At 27.4% G+C, this 23,147-nt stretch overlaps 1 protein-coding gene across 1 annotated transcript; it reads right to left on the bottom strand.

Moving 5' to 3' along the window:
* Positions 1 to 5,109: 5,109 nt before the first annotated feature.
* On the bottom strand, positions 5,110 to 11,771 carry LOC105843299 (metabotropic glutamate receptor 3). Its single transcript, XM_065800962.1, has 3 exons — positions 11,474 to 11,771; positions 10,700 to 11,257; positions 5,110 to 7,282 (listed from the first exon to the last, which is right to left on the bottom strand). The coding sequence occupies exons 1-3, from the start codon at positions 11,736 to 11,738 to the stop codon at positions 5,568 to 5,570; spliced, it is 2,538 nt and encodes an 845-aa protein (XP_065657034.1). The 5' UTR covers positions 11,739 to 11,771; the 3' UTR covers positions 5,110 to 5,567.
* Positions 11,772 to 23,147: the final 11,376 nt, after the last annotated feature.

The raw sequence follows: 23,147 nt of genomic DNA, 5'->3' as shown, positions 1-23,147 counted from the left end.
TATCCTAGTGTGTTTACCTTTGCTATCTGCCCTTTTTTATTAAGTCAAGTTAGAACTATTTTTATGTTTTGATATATCACTAAACAGTCTCTACTTAATATACATTGAATTTCCACTTACATAAAATCTCTCAAAATATACTTGACTTTATTGCTTGAGTTAAGTTTTTGCAAAACGAAAAAACTGACAAGTTCTAGTTGACGCATGATTTTAAATTGTTCAATAAAGTCTGCTCTTTTACGGCGTTCTTCAATTGTTGTTAGACCGGGCTGTTGGAGTCGATTTTCAAAAGACAGGTATTTAATAGATGATATTGTTTTTGTCTCTCGATGTTGGACTCAAAGATAGCAATGCTGGAATTTAAATGCGGCATGAACAGCAAGCTCAAGTTTGGAGCGAATGTAAATATGATACAGTGTGCGCTATAAATAAAAACAGCAACTAAGAAATGATTTTTTGAATCGCCCTAGCACTCCATTTGCTATTGATGCAGCTGACTCTACTTGTGGTCTGACGTTAAGGTCATAGAAGACCATCACACCAAGGTCTCGTTCGATTGGATTTCGGTCTTTTCGAATGGATATTGAGTATTCGCGCGTCCACTTGTTACATGCGCGGCCAACATGCATTATTTTGTATTTCTCATGATTGAAATGGAAAAGCAAAATATGTGACCATTGCTCTGTCAATGTCAGGGTGGAAAGTAATGCTGTCCGACTCATTTTTAATTATGTCAATAATTATACTGTTGTCAGCACACAGTTTCATATGATGTGCGTTGCTGTCCGGAAGGTTATTAATGAAGATTACAAAGAGCAATCAACCCAAGACCGAGCCTTGAGACACACTACTATTGATCGCTTGCCATTTCTATATGATGACGTTGATGATCACTTGTTAACTTTGATTGCGTAACCAAGCTGAGTTCAGTCTACGAGCACGGCTTGAATACCGTAGGCTCTTAACTTATGAAGGTATTTATGCGGCACTTTGTCAAATGTCTTCGCAAAGTCTGTGTATGTGACGTCTACTGCGTGACTGCAATGAATTGCTTCCATCATGATGTCCCGAGATTCTAACAGGTTTGAGGTACAACCCTTGCAATGAACAAAACCATGCTGCTTTGGAGTAATTAAACCATTAGCAACATAGTGTTTCATTATGCTTGTTTGAAATATACTTTTAATCGTTTTGCGTAGAATGGATGATAGACCGGTAGTTTCATGCATTTAGTTCACTCCCTTTATTAAAGTTAGGCGTAACACTCAATTTTCTTCACAAATAGGGAACTACACAAGTTGCGAACGAGCACTTGTAGGTAGGCGAAAGAGGTTTTGCAAAGGTAGCTGCACATTCAAATGTGCAGCTACTAATTTATACTTACGCAAACACAATCTCACCACGGTGTGCTTACGCCCCTAATGGGAAAGTATGTCCTGCATAGTTAGGGATCCGTTTTGCAAAGTTAAAGAGTTTTTTTGCAATACCTAATAGAAGTTTTTAAGAATTTTGAATCCCAATGACAGGAATAATTTCCAGGACACTGGAAACTATTATTCATAAATATTTAGTGTTAAACAACCCTTAAAATGTTTTTCGGCTACCTTTTACGCTGCTATATGCATACACATACCTATTCATACATAGATACACATACCTATGTCACACCTCTGCAATAGTACAAATACTACTGGTATGTGTTTAAATACAAGTTTGCTCAAGGTTGGAACTTTTATGCAATATAAAGTTATTAAGTTTTATTTAAAAATTAAAAGTTAATCAAAAGGTTTCAAAAACATTAATCTAACGCCTAACTTTGCAAGTGTTTATATTGAGCTGCCTTTTTTTTGGACAACTTAAAACAGCTTTAAGAGTATATTATTTTTCGAAAAAAAAGTGAAGTATAAAAGAGATATGAAATTAAAAAAGAGATGTGAAATGGTATTTTAATAAACTTTTCTAAAAAAACTTCTTTTATTATTACTTACATTGTTTACTTTTGTTAATATTACTCTATCAAACAAAAAAAAAAAAAAAAACCTCTCTAATACACCTATTATTGACCCAAAGTAATTAATATTTCATTAAATAAAAAAAACAACAAAAACTTTTTGCAAAACAAGTTAAACGTTCCATGCTTCTGATTTTTACCATAAAAATAATTTCTTACTATTTTGAATATTATACTGATATTTTTACCAAAAAAATGAAGCATAAAACAGACTAAATGGTAAGCTTTTTTTACCATCAAGAACATTTGTACAAATATAATAATAATTATGTTGAAGGCTCTACTCTTAGACCTTTAATATTTCTAACTTAAGTAAATGATGTCTACCTGCACTCAAACATTCTTAATTTTGTCCTTTTTGAATATGACACTTCAATATCACATTTTGGTGACGACACTAATGTTTTTAATACCCGTTTGAATATATACAGTATCGGACAAAACGAGTGCAACCAAATGATGCTAATTTAGTTTCTTTATATAAAAGTGCTGCATTTTTCCAATTTAGAAAAATAACTATGGAACCGTTTAGAGACAAAGTTCTTCAAGTTTTATTCATAACAAAGTTCATTATTTGTACAAGAAAATTAATAAATTAATCAAAAGTATTAAAAAAAGTTGATTTCCTTCTGAACAAAACAAGTGCAACTTGACAAAATGTTGACCAAGCTGTATTTCGCTCTCAGTATTTCGTGGCGAATCCTTTCTTGTCGATCACAGCCTTGCATCTTCGAGGCATAGACCCGATCAGGTGATCAATGAAACTGCTGCCCAGGCCCTTTGGATTTGTTAAAACATTTGATCCTTATTACGAACACCTTCACGATTAATTCTGCGGTTGACGATCTCCCACAGGTTCTCGATTGGGTTGAGATCCGGAGATTGAGGTGGCCAATCTATTACCGATAGGTAGTTGTCTTGAAACCACTGCTTGACTACTTTTGCAGTGTGTTTCGAATTGTTGTCTTGCTGAAAAACCCATTTTATTGGCATATTCCATTCAGCATGAGGTAACATAACATCTTTCAGGATATTTTTATACATGAAACGGTCCATTATTCCATCGTTTCGATGTATTGGACCTAGACCGTTAGCAGAAAAACACCCCCAGACCATTACATTGCCTCCACCATGCCTCACGGTCTTATGGCAGTAACGTAAATCGAGGCGTTTTCTGGCCGGTCGACGTACACGGCAAATGCCATCGCTCTGAATGATGTTGAACTTCGATTCATTACTGAACAGGACAGTTTTCCATTTCTGCACATTCCAGTCAATATGAGATGTAGCAAACAGGAGTCTTTTCTTCTGGTTTTTTAGTGAAATCAAGGGTTTCTTTGCAGGGCGTTGAGAAAACAATCCGGCTTCAACAGCGCGTCGTCTGATTGTTCGGTCCGATACAGGCAGCTCTAATTGCATTTGTATCTCGACTGATGATATCCAGGGATCCATCTTGACGGATCTGACGATCATAGAATCCTCTCTAGAAGTGGTGGAACGCGGTCTTCCACTTTTGTTATCTGCTGCCAACTTGCCCGTAGAGCGATATTTGGAACATAGTCTTGATACAGCCCATTTTTTCACGCGATATTTATCACAAATACTTTTTTGTGACATTCCACTTACGTAATCGCCAATAATTTTCTTTCTTAGTTCCAATCCAAGACTGTCGGGAGCCATTTTTGCACTTGAAGTCATAAAAATAATAAAAATAAATAATCACGCTTCTCAAGGCTTACCGTGTTACATTTACCTTGTGATGATACAATAATGCTCTGTGGAACACAACGTCTTGGTTGGATGTGGACTGTATTGATGTAATGAAACACTTGTTGTATTTCACTTCTTGTATTGATGTTCTTCGATAAAACTCTTTGATAAAACTCACTTCGATAAACTGTCTTGATAATACTGACTGATTGACTTCCATATACTGACTGAATTACATGTCGATTTACATGTCTCTTATATAGTAAAATGAACCTGTGTGAACATGTTCTGGAAGATTCTAGATGCTTTTTTTCGATGCTTCTGGAAGCTTCTGGATGCGTCTAGATGCTTCTGACCGTTTCTGGATACTTCTGGATGCTACTGGATGCTTCCAGATGTTTCTTCTGGAAACTTCTGGATACTTCCTTTATATATTAAAAAAGTTCCGTGACGTTGACACGGACCAGACTTAAGAAAATGAAACAAACCAAAAAAGTTGCCCTTGTTTTGTCCGTTGCAAAATGGCACTTGTCAACGAAATTCTGCCTGTGTACTGTCACCTGTCAGCTGATTGCTCATGTCATGGCATGCTATAACTCCAGACTCCTGAATTGTTTGCTGTGGTAGTATAGTTTGTTTCGTTTTTAAGACATGTAAAATTAGGAACACTTTTTAGCATTGTTCGTTGTTGGTTGCAAATGTTTTGTCCAATACTGTATATACTTTTATATATTGAAATGGGTATAAAAAACTCCAGATTAATTTGAGAGTTGGAAAACTTTAATGACTGGTTCAAGTTAAACAAACTTTGTTTCAATATTAGTAAAACTAAATGTATATTTTATTTTGTTACTAATATACGTTTGATTACTCGTCCTTTTAACTTCGTCACATAACTATAAATAAAATAGTAGTAAAAGTTGCTTCAAATTCTTGGAATAATATTTGATAAGCAACTTAAAATTCTTGGAATATTATTTGATAAACAACTTAACTGGAAAAAACAAATTACTTTAATTGAAAACAAAATTGAAAATAATTGGCATTATGGATAAAACAAAACACCTAATAAGTAAAAAATTCTTAAAATGTTTATATTTATATATAGCTACATAAGCTGTATTTACATTGTTTTTTGACATAGAACTTGATATAGAGGAATATCATATAAGAACATTTGTTCTTGATGAAAAATATGAAAAGTATAACCTCCCTAAACTGTTTAAAGATATAGACGTTTGATGAAACTTGTAAAATGCGTATAAACAAATAAATAAATAAATAATTATAATAGTAATAACAAGTATTGATCAAAATTTAATATAGTAGTCATTAATGAGAAAATAAGTTTTAAATAACATTTAGCCTTATTAAAGAAAAAGACCTTCTTGTTGTGTTAGTGATATTTATGAAAAATTTAATCAATTCAAAAATATGAAGCAATTACTTTTTATAACAATTATCTTCATTAAAAAAAAAAATCCTTGTCTAATATTCTTTGTTTTAACAAACATAGTTACGGTCTAAATATAAAATTAGGTTAAAAAAAAAGTTTTTTTTATTGATTATCAAAACATCGAACAACTTATTATGATCTAACTTTAACAATAAACTCAGCAAAAAAAAAATTGTTTCTTCAAAAAAGAAAAAACCTTGCTTATTTGACACTCTCTGAAAAAAATGAAAGTATTTATTGTTAAACTTGTTTTTTCTACTTTAGTTTTTTTTTTCTACATAAGTTGTGCATCTTGAGCCAGTTTGCGTAAAAAGGAAAAATTATAATATTTACATAAATATTTACAAAAATTTACATAACGATATAAAAACGCAAATAACATAAAACTGTTTATAAAGTTGGTATTAAAGAATCTAAATGGGCATGCGCATATTTATTACAAACTACCTCGGAGTTAATTGTTTTCGTTAAAGAACTTTCTGTTTGGACAACTTCATCAAAATTAAAATTGCATGAAATGGTTTCAATGGAGCTGTTATTACTAAGTTTTGGTTTGTTTAATTTTGAATAATATAGTACGTAACTTATCTTTTTTCCATACAAAGTTATTAGCATGCTGTAACAGGATAGTAAATTGATGCATAAGAACGCCACTATGGATTCGTGTGGATCAACACTAAAATGAATTGGAATGTATGTAAACCAAAATACACACACTGTAAACATAGCATAAGCAATGTATTGTGTTTCGTTAAAGTTTTCAGGAAGTTTCCGCGCTCGGAAAGCCATGTACCCACTTACAATAGCTAATATACAAAAGTATGTTAATGAAATCCAAAATAACGGTTTTTCATTATCACAGACAAGATAATAATTGTTGCGATTAGAATCAGGTATAGTTTGTATATTAGTAGGATGATAGATATGCCAAATAACAACAGTTGAAGTTTGTATGAATACAAGTAAGAAAGAAAAAAATACTTGAAATTTATTTTCTAAGTACTTGGAAACTTTTGTAAACCGTCCATTAAATACGCGAACCAATCTATATGTTTTCACAACAACAAAAGCCAGAATTGTAGTAAATAAAAAACCAAATAATGACGATCTTAACATACACAACATTGGGGTTGGTTTTTCAAAAAATAAAAACGAAAACAAAAACAAAAATTTAAGAGAAAACAGCTGAATACAAGACATTTCTCTGTTAGCACCTTTAACAATTGGGTTATTCCAATTAAATAAATAGAAAATAAAGACAACTATTGTAAAAAATACACCTAATAATGAACCAACAATAATAATTATTCCTGTTGTACTGTAAATTTTTAATCTGACTTCAGTCAAATTGTTACATTGAGTTTGGTTTAAATTTTCTAAAGTAGTAAGAGGGCACTTTTTACACTCATACTCATTCATTGATCTTGTAATGTAACCTTTTTTGCAACGTGTGCAAAACCAGCAACACTTAGATTCAGTCGAGTTAAGTCGATACGTACCAGGGTAGCAGCTTGTACTGCAAACAGTCTTTGGAGTAGATATATTTTTCCAAGAAATCTTTGATCGATTTATATCTATTGTGGCTGGCTTATTAAAATGATATTCCCAGGTTCCGAATTCAGTAAAAGATATCTGATCGACTAGTATGTACTCATATGCAGATAATGAAAAGTCTCCATTTATATCAAACCTAACTGAATAGTTGCTTGCAGGTACAAAAAAACTTGTATTCACCACGTGTTTATATAATAATTGGTAATTTATACGTTCAGAGGATGTGACACATGTTGTAAATGAACAATTTAAATAGCTATGCAGCCCGTACGCTAAAGCATATACAGCACTAAAAACCTGCGTTGTCTTTCTTTTTGACAACATGGTTGATAAACTAGGAATAAGTTCTGGGCAATCTTTAGTATGCTTACTCAAAAATTCGTTATACCAGGGATTATCACAATTGATTTTGCTTGCGACATTTGCGTTGTGTATTTCGTCATGAAGATTTTTTATATTGTATTCTTTGAGACGCAATACAAATATATTGTGTGTTAGAAAAGAGTATTGTTTAAGCATTGTAACGATATCGTTTCCCCAAGATTCAGTACCTAATAATAATTTAAAAACTTGTTTACAAATAGATTTTAAAAAACAAAAGTTTGATTTATTAATATAAATTAAAATTAAAAACAAAAAACAAAACAACAACCACAACAACAGCGAAAGTTTTTTTATTTAAGTTATTAAAGGGTCTCTGAGGGGTTGCAGAACTGTGTATACGTAAAGCTGTGTATACGTATAAGCTCAACAAGTTTAGCTTCTGAAATAATTATGTTCTGATATCAATTTTATTTGTCAGTTTTTTAGACAAAGCATATTGAATTAGTTTCTTTAAGCAGCTTTCAACATCTTTTATCAAAAATCTGTTTACTATTGTTATTATTATTATTATTGTTGTTATTATTATTTTTATTAATATTATTATTATTATTATTATTATTATTATTATTATTATTATTATTATTATTATTATATGTATTATAACTATGATTATTATTGTATATAATACTAAAAAACGAAATATTGTAAAAATACTATTTTTACAAGAAATTGAATCGCAAAATCTAATTTATTTTACACCGGACGCATCCAGCGTCTTTAATTTATAGTCGGTCAAATATTTTATTTTTTATATTAAGAAAATTTAAAAAAACTCGCGAATAAACCTAGACAGCTTTTACGTAACGCAAGTTAAAAAATATACAATTTAAATTATGTTTTTCCATTTTTAAAAAAAAACTGAACTTGTTTTATTGATATATGTCTGTTGTTATTAAGCCTAATGTTTTTACATTTAAAGTTTTGAATGAAGATGCTTAAACACAATTTAATTTTGAATTTGCATAACATTAAAACATTGCACAATAACATAAAAGTTTTAGTGCTACTTTAAAATTGTTTTTATTATTTACGCGACAAAAAAAAAGTATTTATAACTTGCTGTTTCTCTTTAAATAAATGGAATTTCAATTGTAATTCTATCGTTTCGTAACTTAAAAACTACGATGACTTCTGGCGATTGTATTAAACATTGTTTTTAAATATAAAATAAATGTTAATGTTTTAAGGCAAGTTGGATAAATAAGACTATTAAAACTACTTGCTGTTTAAGAAAGCGTATTTAAAATGATTTTTTTTAGATAAACAAAGGAAAAACAGTTTTTACGGGCTCTCAGAATTCTATATCCAGGAATGCGGAGTCTAAATAGGACTCCGTATATGAAAATCACAAAAAGTTTATTTCTGCCTTGTATTTAGTATCCAGAAGCTTTAAAATCGTAAAGAAGCTTATGGACTACTTTTGGGAGAAAAATAAAGACTATTAGATTAGAGGAAAAATCAGTTTTTAAATCTGGAAGCCTTATGTATAACGGCGGCAAGGACTCCGGTCTCAAAAACAATACTTTTCAAGCCATTAAATCTCATGAATTTTTTCTTATTGCAGGTTATATCATCCAACATATTTAGAGCTTTTAGACACAAGAAACCAGGAAAAAACAGTGGTATAAAGCCGAAACCTATTTAGGACTCCTCAGCCCAGTCCATATCTAAATTATACTAATCAACTTTGATCTGTCCTTGTATATGACTTAAATTACTTCGTACGCTATAAATATAAAAAACACAGAGCATTAAATATAAAAAGATGCAAACAGTTTTCTACCCCTTCAATTATGCGCGATAGTCAAACATAGTTTTACTAAACTTACTAAGTACTTAAGATGGGTTTATATAACATTTTCATTTAATAATAAAAGATCAGTTTATGTGGCAAAATGCCTCATAAACTGGCAAAATGTTATGTGGCAAAACGCCACATAAATAAATTTTACTACATTAGTGCACTTACGTTCGGGCAGGGGAGAGACAAGTGTTTTAGAGCTTTTTTTCACCCAGGTTTCCTCTATCCCGAATTTTTGCAAGGCATCCTCAGTTGGCAAAAGTATGAAAATACTTAAATTTGGAGTTTGCACAATGTGCAAAAGTGTCCTATCAGAAACATCAAAAAATCCTGCGGGCGTCCATGTTTGCAATCGTTTATGTTGTCTATTAATTGTTATCTTGCTTTATAACATTCATCTTTTCTCTTTTAGTAACTTCCAACCCTAATAGTGGTTGCTTGCAGCTTTGTTAAAAGTTAAACGTGGAACTCGCCATATGTATATATATATATATATATATATATATATATATATATATATATATATATATATATATATATATATATATATATATATATATATATATATGTATATATATATATATATATATATTTATTTATTTATATATATTAATTGTATTAATTATTCATATTAAAATTATTATAGATGACACTTTATAGTATTAAAGATACTATAGATGACACTTTATGCGTTTTTTTGATATATATTAAAAGCAACAAAAGTTTTGATACGCTATTCCTAATTAAAGGCAATATTTTGAAAATAAGCTCTATGCTATAAGTCGAGTTTCTCTGGAACTACAAGTAAAACTTATGTGTATTTTTGAACACAAGTACTTCAATACGCATTATTGGAAAATAATAAAAGCTTTTGCTACCTTTTGGTATGAAACCGTCTTACTGTTGTTTGGAAAAACTTTTATTATAGATCCCCCATTTATGAGCAGACAATATAATGTCTATGTAATGTTATATTTTTTTATGCTAATTAAAATTATGTAATGATTACCTAAAATTTTAAATTTGACAGTGAAGTTAGAGTTGCTAGTAATGTTTTCACTACATGGAGTTAAAAAGAATTACTAACTATTTTAAATATTTTATAAAATAACTAAATATTCTAAATATTTTATATATTGTAAAAATGTTATCTTCGTAAATATTATTTGATATGGTTTTAAGATTACAAGTAGTCCGGGCCGCCGAGAGGTGGGTAGGGGTGTAGCAAAAGGGACCGTTTGTCTCGGGCGTAGATTTGCAAGAGGCGCTAAATGAAAAGAAGGTACCTAAAAAAAAATTAAAGAAGTAAAGAAAAAGGTCCTCAAAGTTGCTGACCCAGGCGGCTTGATGGTTTTCGGCGGCCCTGCATGTAAAACATATTTATAGATGCATTTTTATACTAAACGTAAAAAAAAAACATTACAAAAGTATACTTTTTTACCAGAATACTTTTTAATAATTTTATTGTAATGTTGTTGTTATGAGTTATTTTGATAACTTAAACAGTCATATGTATCACAGATATTTTTTTATTGCTTACAAAACTTCTATCTTTCTCTTAAACATTAGCTATGTTAAGACTTTTAAACATAGAATGTATATATAATATTTATTAATAAACACACACAGAAATATATATATATATATATATATATATATATATATATATATATATATATATATATATATATCAATTTGAAATAAGTGTTTTAACCGTAGCAATTAAAAACAGAATCCCAAAGAGAATAATAAGGAATATTTTAAACATTAAAATAAATATTACCTATCCAGTTTATATCTTGTAAACCTCGCTCCAAACTTTTAGAAATAATTTTTATAGCGTTGTGAGAGTCACACCATAATATTACAATACGCGAATTTCGTTTAATACTCTCCAAAACTTCATCCACCTCCTCATCTTGAATTGATGCACCAAATAATTGTTCAACAGAAAAGCAAATATTTTTTTCCGTAGCAGCCTTGCGGACTTCCTCAAGTCCAAAACGACCATACTCATCATCTGATGCAAATAAAGATATATAAGTCCATCGAAAGTAGTCAATTAAATCAAGTAACGCTTTTGCTTGGTATACATCAGGTGGTACGGTACGCAAAAAGTTTCGATATACAGATCTTTGTGATAGGATCATGCTCGTGGATGAATGTGATATCTGTGGAATATAGTCAGGTAGCAATAAAGTGCTGACAGCAACACTTAAAGAGCTAGATGCTGGCCCTATAACTCCAATCATTATAGGGTTTATGCTTTTATTTAGCAAGAAATCTAAAACATGTTGACATGCACAAAATACATCGTTTCTTGAGTCTCGTATGTCGTATCCTTAAATTATATGATAAAAGTTGAAAAACTTGAAAAACGTCAATAAAAAACTTTAAAGAATATTTAAGTTTTATAAAACGTATAAAATAAAGTTTAATAACCATCAAAGTTAAAATCTCAATTATCACTAAAATAAATCTTTTAAGAATTATGAATGAACATAATTCTTAAAGGACATATTTTATAAATAAAACCTAGTCATAGTATATATCTCACCAATTTTTATTCCAGGAAGTATGTTGTTGTTTTCATTAATTTCTTGAATTGCAAGCATCATTGACGATACCCATAATATAGCTCCTTCATTGAGAGTATAAGATTCATTTTGCAAATGATAAATTGGGAAAATACCTCCAATAAAAAATGTTGCGTTTGTAAAATGACGTAGGGATACATTTGAGTCCCCGCAATTATTCTTTGCTAGTTTCAATTTAATCAGTGTGCAAAAATAAAATAAACTACAGCTGAATACTCGACGCATTTAATCCATTTTAAGTGTTGTACTTATGTAGAATACAAATATATATATATATATATATATATATATATATATATATATATATATATATATATATATATATATATATATATACATATACATATATATATATATATATATATATATATATATATATATATATATATATATATATATATATATATTTATATATATATATATATATATATATATATATATATATATATATCACATCTTTTTATTACTAATACATTTTGCCGTTTAAAAATAGTTTCAACAATCTTATATGTTTTACAATTTTACATTAGCATTATGAGGATCTTATTATGAAGGCCTTTACAATGTATCACCATTTTTTATAAGAGTACAATGCCAGTAGTGAAATAGTTTTACACTTTTACGAATAAAGTCTAAAAAACTAATTAAGATAAGTTATTAAACATAAAAAAATTGCTAAAAATAAACAAAGATATTTTAAATTAAAAATATAACTTTCTAAAGTAGTTGCAACTTGAATGAAACCAGTCAAGTAGAAAAATCAAAACTTTTCTAATATATTTTGTTTCATAGATAAGGACTCAATTCTAAGATTTCTCATTTTCGTTTCAGTTTAAAACTTAAACCAAAATTAAACTCTTAAACTAAAAATAATCTTTGGTTATAATTATTAATCTCACTATTTTGATTAAGATTAAGTAACTTTTTATACTTTGACTTATTACGGATTATCTTATTTGGACAATAAAATGATACATAAATATCACTTTGACGCTTGGTTGACATATACGCTTCCCCCTCCACTTATTTTCTTTTTATTTCAATGTATTTGTTTCTTTTCATTTTTTTTTAAAAAGAAACAATTAACATTTGTTTTATTTCTTGCATAATTTTTTTTCCTGAATGACTAAAAACATATTTTTACAAAATATCGAGAAACTCATAGTGGGTACCTAAAATACCAACATTAGATAATAATTGTTGAAATAAACAAAGTTGTTTTCATTGTTTCAACAACTGAAGAAAAAGTCAATGATTAACTATTTCTTTTCCGTTGTTTATTTATTTTCAAACAAATCTATTTTTAAAACATTTACGTGTATTCATATTTCATAAGCTACGTTTTATTTATTACTATAGCGGAAAAAGTTTTGTCTGGCGGCATCTATTTGATTTTACCAGAGAAACAATATTACCGTTAATTTTTTTGCCGCGCCAATAACATTATGTTTTTTTTTCTTATTCTTTAAACAAACTAAACTTATTTCATATTATTTATAAATCATCGTTGATTTTAGCGTTTCTATGTAACATTTTTTATTGTCGTTGTAATGTCGTAGAGTGCAATAACAACGAAAAAAAAAACTTGGCTAAGATCAAAAATAGTTAATAAAAAAACGACTCACATAAGTTTCAATAAGTTATAGCATTAAATGAGTCCTACTTGGTTTGGGAAATATTACGCTGTGACAAAGCAACTTTGATATACTCTAAGAAAGTTCGGGAACAAAATTAAAAATTATATATATATATATATATATATATATATATATATATATATATATATATATATATATATATATATATATATATATATATATATACATATATATATAAATTTATATACTGTATTTCATACAAATCTTATTTTTTAAATAAGTATAACCTAAGTTGAGTTTAAATTTTTTTTTTTTATCTATAGACTTTATGCGTATAAAAAAGAAAAAAAAAGAACCGTTTCAGCTACTTACGCGCCATCATAATCAGGTAATGCTTTGCCTAGTAACAACCACAAAAACATCAAATTTAGCTTAACGACCAGCATCAAATAGATCTTGTCTACCTGCCACAGCTTTTTAAGAACCATCTAAGTTTTCAAACGTGTTTGACTAATATCTAACCTACGAGCAACCAAATATCTAGGTCAAAATTTAGAATGGCTCTCGAGAAACCAAAATAGCAATGTTTTAATTTTTTTTATTTTTACCATAAAAATTTATTTAAACCGTAAGACACATTGTTAATACAAATAGCAAGGGCAAGAAGAGAACATAATTTTTCTCATTGCTAAGCCCCTTACACCTTTACGCCTTAAATATTACATAAGATATTGTGACAGTTTATAGTGTAAAAGATTTTAATAAGACTTTATAAATAAAATTGATATGGATAAATAACTATAACTTTTTAAATAAATTTATAAAACTTCTTTCTTTTTAGTATTTTAAATACAAAGATAAAATATTTAGAAAATTGATTATAAAAAAAAAGCACAAATAAAAAAAAAAAGGAAAAAGAATGGTGTTGCAATAGTGAAAGGAATAGTGTTGCAAATAGTTTTTCTTTTGACACTATTCATTAAATTTATTTGCGACATAATTCGTTTATTTTGTTTTTAACAATACTTATTAAGTTTGCATGCGACATTATTCCTTATTCTGTTTTTTAACAATCAAAAAATAGGAAAACCACTAATTGAGACATTCTAAAATTTGCGAAATAATTCCTGTCACCCCCAAAAATCCCAAAAACTTATCAAAAATCATTAAAAAAAGACACCAGAAAGAATAAATAAATATGAGCTGCTGAAAAGAATAAAAAATTAAACAAGAAATAGAGTGCTTTAGAGAAAAAAACAAGGAAATGCAAGAACTTAGTATTTAAGTTTAACCACTTATATCCATGGTACCATTAATATCTACATGGTACCATAAATATCTACACGGAGAGCATCGCAACTTAGGCTTGATTTCTAATTAATAATAAACTTTCTACGAAAGCTAAGTTCATTATCAGGTTTGAGCAAGCAAGTAAAGGCTGCAGCAATTATTGCTGTTTGCCAATTAGAAATAAGTTAATGCAACACCAGCAGCAGGGGTTTTTGCATATATTTAATTGAACTTCAAACAAAAAGTTGGCAAATTTAAGATTGCATGATATTTTAAAAAGTTTGACTTTTTTAAACTACAAAACTTTATTTACCTGAATAAAAATTTCTTAACGTGTCAAAAACTTAAAAATTTGAAGTAAAAAAATTGTTCTGACCAAGATTGGCTGTTTACTGTCGTTTAAAAAATAAGTTACTTAAAATAAATCAGCGAAATTTATAAAATTATCATACAATTTTTATTTCGCAATTTACTAATAATTATGCATAGTTTTAACAAATTTTATAAAAATTGCTTAATCCACAAAACAGACTTTTACTTTATGACTAATGAACAAAGAAAAATCGTTTTAAAATTATTTAATCAAATCAGAACAATAAAAATATTATCTTTGTTTATTAGGTCGTTTATTATTTATTTATTAGATTATTATTAGGTTATTAGATTGTTTATTAGGTCGTTATAAAACAAAAATTGCATTTTAAGTAGACAAACAATAGAAAATTACTAAAAAAGTTTAAGAAATGAGTAGGTATTTTAGATTGGTGAATGCACTGTAAATTTTATTATTTTATTTTATTTTTATTTACTTTTTCACAACAACATTTTGACACCAATTTTCTTAATCATGTTAGTGTAAACAAAATACACTTCAATATATAAAGTCATGTGTGAAAAATTTTTTAAAGAAATATTTGAATAAAAAAAGGGGTTGCAATAATTATTAACTTTGTTTAATAATAACTTATTAGCACTGATCCATGTTTTTTTGTTCAGAGTTAGCTCTATGAAAAGAGTCATTGATAGAGATAGACAAATAAAACTTTGTCATTAAAACAAATTTGTATTTTCTGCAAACATTGTACAGTCACAAATTGCGGAGGCTTTATAAATTATTATTAATTTAGATAAGGAACAGCCTGAATTGATTCCTGGAGAAAGCATTATAGGGCTAAATTGTTATCCAAGAGGATAACGATATTACCCTATTATGCATAAGATATCTCAGAACAATCTGATTACAAATATGTGCTTTTTTTATTTTGTTTGTTTGTTTAATTTGTTTTATTTTGTTTGTTTTGTTTCAATTGACAATCATTAATCGTGTTTAGAAGGGAAAGGGCACGATCGTCATGTTCTAAAAAAAAGTCCCTAACATCTATTTTTTTCAAAAAAAGAAAAGAAAAGTCCTTCAGAAAAAAGGTGGGAGAGGGAAGGGGAGGGAAAAGAGGAACGTCCTCCCAGATGTCGTCGGCCCTAGAAAGAAGATCACAAATCATGTAGCCAATATTTGTCAAATATATATATAGATAGATATATGTATTTTTATATATATATATATATATATATATATATATATATATATATATATATATATATTTATATATATATATATATATATATGTATATATATATATATTTATATATATATATATATATATATATATATATATACGTATATATATATATATATATATATATATATATATATATATATATATATATATATATATTATGTTAAATGTATTACATATATATATATATATATATATATATATATATATATATATTATGTTAAATGTATTACATATATATATATATATATATATATATATATATATATATATATATATATATATATATATATATATATATATATATATATATATATATATATATATATATATATATATATATTATGTTAAATGTATTACATATATATATATATATATATATATATATATATATATATATATATATATATATATATATATATATATATATATATATATATATATATATATATATATATATATATATATATATATATATATATAAAACTAACCCAAGAATTTACTTACTTAAAATATTTGCACACCTTTTTATTAGAAAAAAAAACTACATATGTCTATATACATTTTGTTCGAATTCTAAAATTCAATTTCCGACCACAATATTTTTGAATGATACAAATTCCATCGTGTTTTTTTTTTTTTTTTACAAAAAAAAAGGCTATAGCAAGTTTTGTTTGCAAATGCCAAGAAATTTGCCTCACACTTTTCACATTTGAACGAAAATTAAACTTTAATTGTTACTAAAAGTTTCTTTTAATTGGAAATCTCAACAATATTTTTTTATTGTTTCAGCTTTGTTTTGTTTTTTTACTGAGACTCAAGCGCATGGTAACTTATTGTTTTTTAGTCTGATTCAAACACATCATAACTTTTTTTTATTTGACTCAAACGCATCGTAACATATTGAACTTAATGTATAGAAACTTCTTTATCTGATGTCATTATTTTAAGGATAATCTATCTTATTTATCTCAATAGCTTCAAACGCAAACGTCGACTCTACAACCTCAAACGCAATCGCCAATCATTACTACTTTTTCCGTATTTTTTTAAGATTTAAGTAAAGATTAATTTTCAACCAATTTTTTTTTAGTTCCACTTTAAGTTTCTATTTTAAAATTTAAAGGTACCATCCAAAGGTTTTTAAAGCAATAAGTTGTTGAAATCGTTTCTCAAAAATGCACTTTTTGGTAAAAAAGGAAACTTTTTTCTGTTTTAATTTTTAAACATACTCACTACCGCTAGACCTAGGAGGAAACAAAGTTCAGGAGTCTACCCTGTGGGCACTGTACGTTTTTAAAACGTTCTTTGGACGTTTTTATTAGGTTTAAACCTTATAAAAACGTCTAAAAAACGTTTTAAAAACGTATTGTGCCCACTGGGTACATAGTTTTTTTAGATATATATTTTTTAACTTTTATTGTATTTTCTCTTAACCATATAAATCTGTTAAGCATTGAATGAAGCTGAGTATTTTTCACTTACAATAAGTGCTTTTCACTACTACGTCACTATTACTGTGTTAAAAAGGTTTGATAAAATATTAAAAAATTTTCGATCCGGCCAAAAACTCTTAGTAAGAAAATTACATGCCTTTTTATCAACTGTTTTAAACAACAACAAATCAAATCAAATATATTTAATAACAATATTTTTAATAACAATATATTTTAATAATAATATATGTTTCATAACAATTTTACAATAGTAAAAGTATTATTTTAAAATAAACACCTGAAGATATCAATATAAAATAAACACCTGAAGATATCAATATAAAATAAACACCTGAAGATATCAATATAAAATAAATGCCTGAAGATATCAATATAAAATAAATACCTGAAGATACCAATATAAAACAAATACCTGAAGAATTTTAAACATTGATGGAAACAGTAATAATTTTAATACTATTTTAATAAAATAGTAATAACATTATTACTACTTTAATAATAATAGTACTTAAAACAAAAATTGTATTATTTATATAATGATTACAATGATAATAATTACAATAATAATGATATGTATGTATATATATATATATATATATATATATATATATATATATATATATATATATATATATATATATATATATATATATATATATATATATATGTATATATATATATATATATATATATATATATATATAGCTACAAATTTGATAATGAACAATATAATGGAAAAAGGTATGCCAAGCAAAAAAATTCTAATTGAATTTTTGAAATTTGAAAAATGATTTATTTCTTTAAAATAAATATATATGATATAAATGATAATAAAGCACTAGAGGCCTTTCACTATTTTCATCAGTAATGCTATGTTTAATGCTTTGTCAAGATTTTTATAACTCTAGAAAGTTAGATAATAGAAATATTTAATTGCTGTATTGTAACTATGAGTTACCATTGTAACATTATTTTAAAAGGAAGTCTCAATAAAATGTGTCATGTTTTTGTTTGTGTAAATGACTTTCATACGACAACAAATATTTTTCACTTTTTAATTCAAGGAAAACATAGAGTTGGAAAAAAGGTTCTATAGTTTTATTGTGCAATCTCTGGCATTCAAATACATGATTTTCAAATTGGTCTGTAGATTTTCCTGTTCTGCAACTGAAAGTATGGCCATAAGTACGGTTTCTTTAATTGTTTGTTTTTCCAGTGTAAGTAGATAAACCATTACACGATAAACACTTTAAATAACTAATAACATTTTTGCTAATAATCTTGCTAAAAGAGTAATTGTTTTTACCTCGGATTATGCTACAGAAAAACTACCTTTAACGGAACTAAAATTATGGTTAAAAGAATGTCTTTACCCGGATAATATTATAGAAAAAACATTTCATAATGCCAAATTACAAGGAGCAGCACCTTAAAAAATATCCAAAGTAGTTTTTCCTTTGGTTACTACATTTTATAGCAATTTAAACTGCGAGCCTTTTTTATTAGAAAGCCTATTTTATTCATAGTAAGGTTTACAAATACATAAGTTCAGAATCAGATTAAATTACTTATATTATATATGTTTAATATTACTATTATTTTAGATAGAATGGAATAACATACTCTTGTGTTATTTTACACATTCAACAAGGTTTTCTAAAAGTTTAAACTTCCTTTTATAATTTATGCTATATATAATGTAATTTTGTGCGTGTGTTTTGTTTCTTTGTAAAGATGGAAAGACTAGTTGACAGTTATTTTTGCTTAGACTTGTGGAGCTCTTGTGGAGCGTCTGAAAGCAGAATGAACTTTGTCCGCAGAAAACAGCCTTTTTTATTTTTCATCTCCGATGTTGTAACTATTAACATATTGTTAATTCATATAGGCAAGTCCAAACTTTATTCACATTTTATATGCATTTTTTAAAAAACTTTAAACACAGATTGAGTTTACCAGTTCTTAGGGGCGCCGAGAGCCTTCACGCTATAAAAGCGTTTTTTATCGTTTTTTCTGTTAAACCGCGAAAGCAAATCATAAGGGAAGAAAACTCATCTATATAAAAAGGCTAAACTTAGTAGGTATTTTTCAGTTTTTGCATATTTTTTACTATTTTTATAAATGTTTAAACTCATCATGTTTTCATTATATAAATGTTCAGCCAGACTTCCTGAAATCTATTTCTTTAAGATCAACAGCAGCTTAATACAGAATGGCACTTGTCACTCCAGCCTAACATTTGGTGAAACATCACTTATCATATCCATAATAGCAACTGAAATAATAATAAAAATAACTTCTAAAGTTTTTAGTTGTAAAGTTTATCCTTTCTACTAAACTTAATATCCCCTGTCCTAAAAATGAACTTTTTTACTCCAACCAGTTATTCTAAAAACATCAAATCTTCAAACTTATCTTTGGCAGATCCTTTGTTACATCTTGATTTTTTTATGTCTTATATGTTTTTTTAAATCTGGCATGCTCAAAAGACTGTTTTTGAGGTTTTTTCTAGTTTGAGCTTCTTTTTTCATTATTCTTCAGACCAGAATAATGTTTGTGTAACTTTGTGAGAGCTTTTTTTAGTTTAGTGTCACTAACAACATTTAACCTCATCTTTATCCATAATTTCTTAACAGTCTTCAAAGTATACCTACAGTTTAGTTACAACTAAATTAATACAAAGTATAATCGCAGTTTAGTTATAACTAAATTATTTTTTTTGATGGTATTAAGCAGTTTAGATGGCAGGTAGGCTTGATTTTCTAAAATATACATACCTGTTTAGAATCTCTAAAAACGCATTTTTTTATTGAGACCATTTAGATTTAAAATTTTTATCCCCTCCCCTCCCCCCCTCCCCCACACCTCTTCCCGTTTTTTCTTTTTTTCTCTAAATAAAATATAAAGTAAGTTTCTTAAAAAATAAAAATTACCGAAATTTTCCTGAATTATTAATAAATAATTTTTTTTATTAAATCTCAGCTTGCATTTTTTGCCCAATACATACGGGTTTTCTATTTCCTTTGTCTATTTTCATTTTTTTGCCCAATACACACGGGTTTTCTATTTCCTCTGTCTATTTTCATTGCAATATATTACTATTTATTATTATTACAAACATTAAATTTAATATTTGTAAATCTTATTATATCAACACCGCACTACCTAATATATTATATATGCTAAGATACTTTACAAAATATATTTTTATATTGTAAATAGTATAAACAACATGTTATATCTTAAACATATCATATATTCATACAATTTTTTATTAAAAAATGTGGAATTGTAGTTGTAACAATAATAGATATTTTTTAAAATAAAAATAGTTATTAAACATACATAGTAACCTTATTCTGACTTAAAATACATACATTTACAAACATTGAAATTTATATAAAAAAACAACAAAATTTAATAAAAATGTTTTAATTTAATTTTTGTAATGGTTTTAAAAGCAAAGCCGCTTCGCGTAATAAATTAATTTTAGTCGATTTAAAATGTAAATTATACAATTTTTAGGGAAGAAAAAAAAGTTAAAAAAAGTTACCTTTTTAATTATTACTAATATTATTATTTAATTATATTATAATTATTATTTTTATAACAATAATATAGTTAATATTATAAAAGTAATAACTTTATTTTAAAGATGTTGCAAGTGTAAGGTAAGTTACACTCGTCCTACTTATGTAACTTCTTAGATTCACACTGGCGTGGAATCTTTTATTTCCTCTCAATTCTTCCAAGTCAAGCCTCACTCATCTTAATGGTTTTCATCTCATTGTGCTGGTGCCAATTCCAATTGTGATCTATACTTCTATATCTATAGCCAAAACAATTCTCCAAAAAATAGACGTGTACATACTATTGCTAGAAATCATGATAAAAGGGTTTTGTATAACGCTAAAGTCCGTTATACTCAGGTCACACAATCCCGTATTGCATCTCCAAAATTAGAAAAACCTTTAACAGTGTCTATCAAAACATAAATCTATTATTCTTACTCTCTTACATGGTTTAGATTTTGTTACCTGCTAGATTGTTTGGTAAGAACCTTTTATTAATCTCATTTTATGATTCCACCAACAACATCCGACCTAATAAAGCCAAAAAACAGGTTCATCCATCACATGAAATTCGTATCCCTCCAGGTTCTGTATCTAAAGTGGTTTCCTGGTTAAAAAACCTATGGACCGGAAAACATACCTGTTGTAGTCTTGCAAAAGTATTCTCCGAAGCTGTTGCCTATACTTTCAAAACTGTTTAACAAGTGTTTATCAGAGTCTTATTTTTGAGCCTGATGGAAAGCGGTATCTGGTATTTCTTTTTTTTTTTTAATTTCGAAGAGCAATCTGACTTGACTAATTACCTTCTCATTAGTCTTTTTACCATTATAACAACGGTTTTTGGGTCTTTAATTAAAAAAACACCTAATCTCTCATCTCTCATCTTGAATCTAATAACTTTTTTTCTGATCATCAATATGGATTTTGATTTTCTTGTTCTGCTGCTGATTTGTTATCGGTAATAAGTAATTGATTTTATGGTGCATTAGATAGATGTGGGGAGGTTAAGGCTATCGCTCTCAACATTTCGAAAGCCTTTCATAAAGTTTTACTTGTTGGTCTTCTTGATAAATTATCTTCTTACGGTGTATCAGGTAATATATTTAAGACTATTGAAACTTTCTGTACCAACCGTAGAATAAAAGTTGTCCGCTGTGGATAGCACTCTTCTTCGTATACTGTAACTTCAGGGGTTTCTCAAGGTTCTAATCTTGGCCCTTAACTTTTTTTAATTTAGATTAACAATTTCCTAGAAAAGAGTTGGATATGCTCTCCTGTTCTTGCTGTTAACCTTCAGCCATTGTCACATCATCGCGATATTGATTCTCTTTCTCTTTTCTTTAATACTATAATGGGCACTGCTCTAAAGAGCTAGCGTCCATTATAGTAATTATAATGTCTCTTGCCATCTACTGAAATTCATTTTTTTTTCACTTATCATTCAATTAAGTCTCATTATTTTACTTTTGTTTTCCTTGGTGCTTGAAAATTCTCGTTCATCTGTTTTTTTTCTCGAACACCATTTGTTTAGAACTCACTCCTTTTATCTTGCTGTCTTGATTCTTATAATTTCTTACAAATCATGGGCGCCCGCAGGATTTTTTGATGTTTCAGATAGGACACTTTCCAAACCTAAGTATTTTCATACCTATGCCAAATGAAGAAGTCTTGAAAAAATTTGGGATGGCGGAGGCTTGGGTACAAAAAAAGCCATGAAACGTTTTCCCCCCTCCTGCCCAAACGTGAGGGCATTAATGAAGTAAAATTTTCAACTTTATTCTCTTTAACTAAATTTAAATTTATTGACAGATTTTAAATTTTTTAGAAAAATATTGTAAATTACAAAAGTCATGATAATGATAATTTTTCGACCCCCTCAAATATATATATATATAAATATATATATATATATATATATATATATATATATATATATATATATTTATATATATATATAAATATATATATATATATATATATATATATATATATATATATATATATATATATATATATATATATATATATATATATATATATATATATATATATATATAATGTTTATTAGATATAAAAGCATAAAGCATAAAACAACAGCTGTGTACAAACTTAAAAAAGTAAAAAGTTTTTTTTAAATTATTGTTTT

The sequence above is a fragment of the Hydra vulgaris genome, chromosome 07 (assembly GCF_038396675.1).
Source record: "Hydra vulgaris chromosome 07, alternate assembly HydraT2T_AEP".
Taxonomy (NCBI): Eukaryota; Metazoa; Cnidaria; class Hydrozoa; order Anthoathecata; family Hydridae; genus Hydra; species Hydra vulgaris.
The sequence above is the reverse complement of the archived record's forward strand: the minus strand, read 5'-3'. Positions and strand labels throughout refer to the sequence as shown.

Coding starts and splice junctions, on each gene's coding strand:
- LOC105843299 (XM_065800962.1), bottom strand. CDS start 11,738: ATGCGTCGAGTATTCAGCTGTAGTTTATTTTATTTTTGCACACTGATT. Junction 11,258..11,473: donor ACTTCCTGGAATAAAAATTG/GTGAGATATATA, acceptor ATATAATTTAAG/GATACGACATACGAGACTCA. Junction 7,283..10,699: donor ACAAGATATAAACTGGATAG/GTAATATTTATT, acceptor AATTATTATTAG/GTACTGAATCTTGGGGAAAC.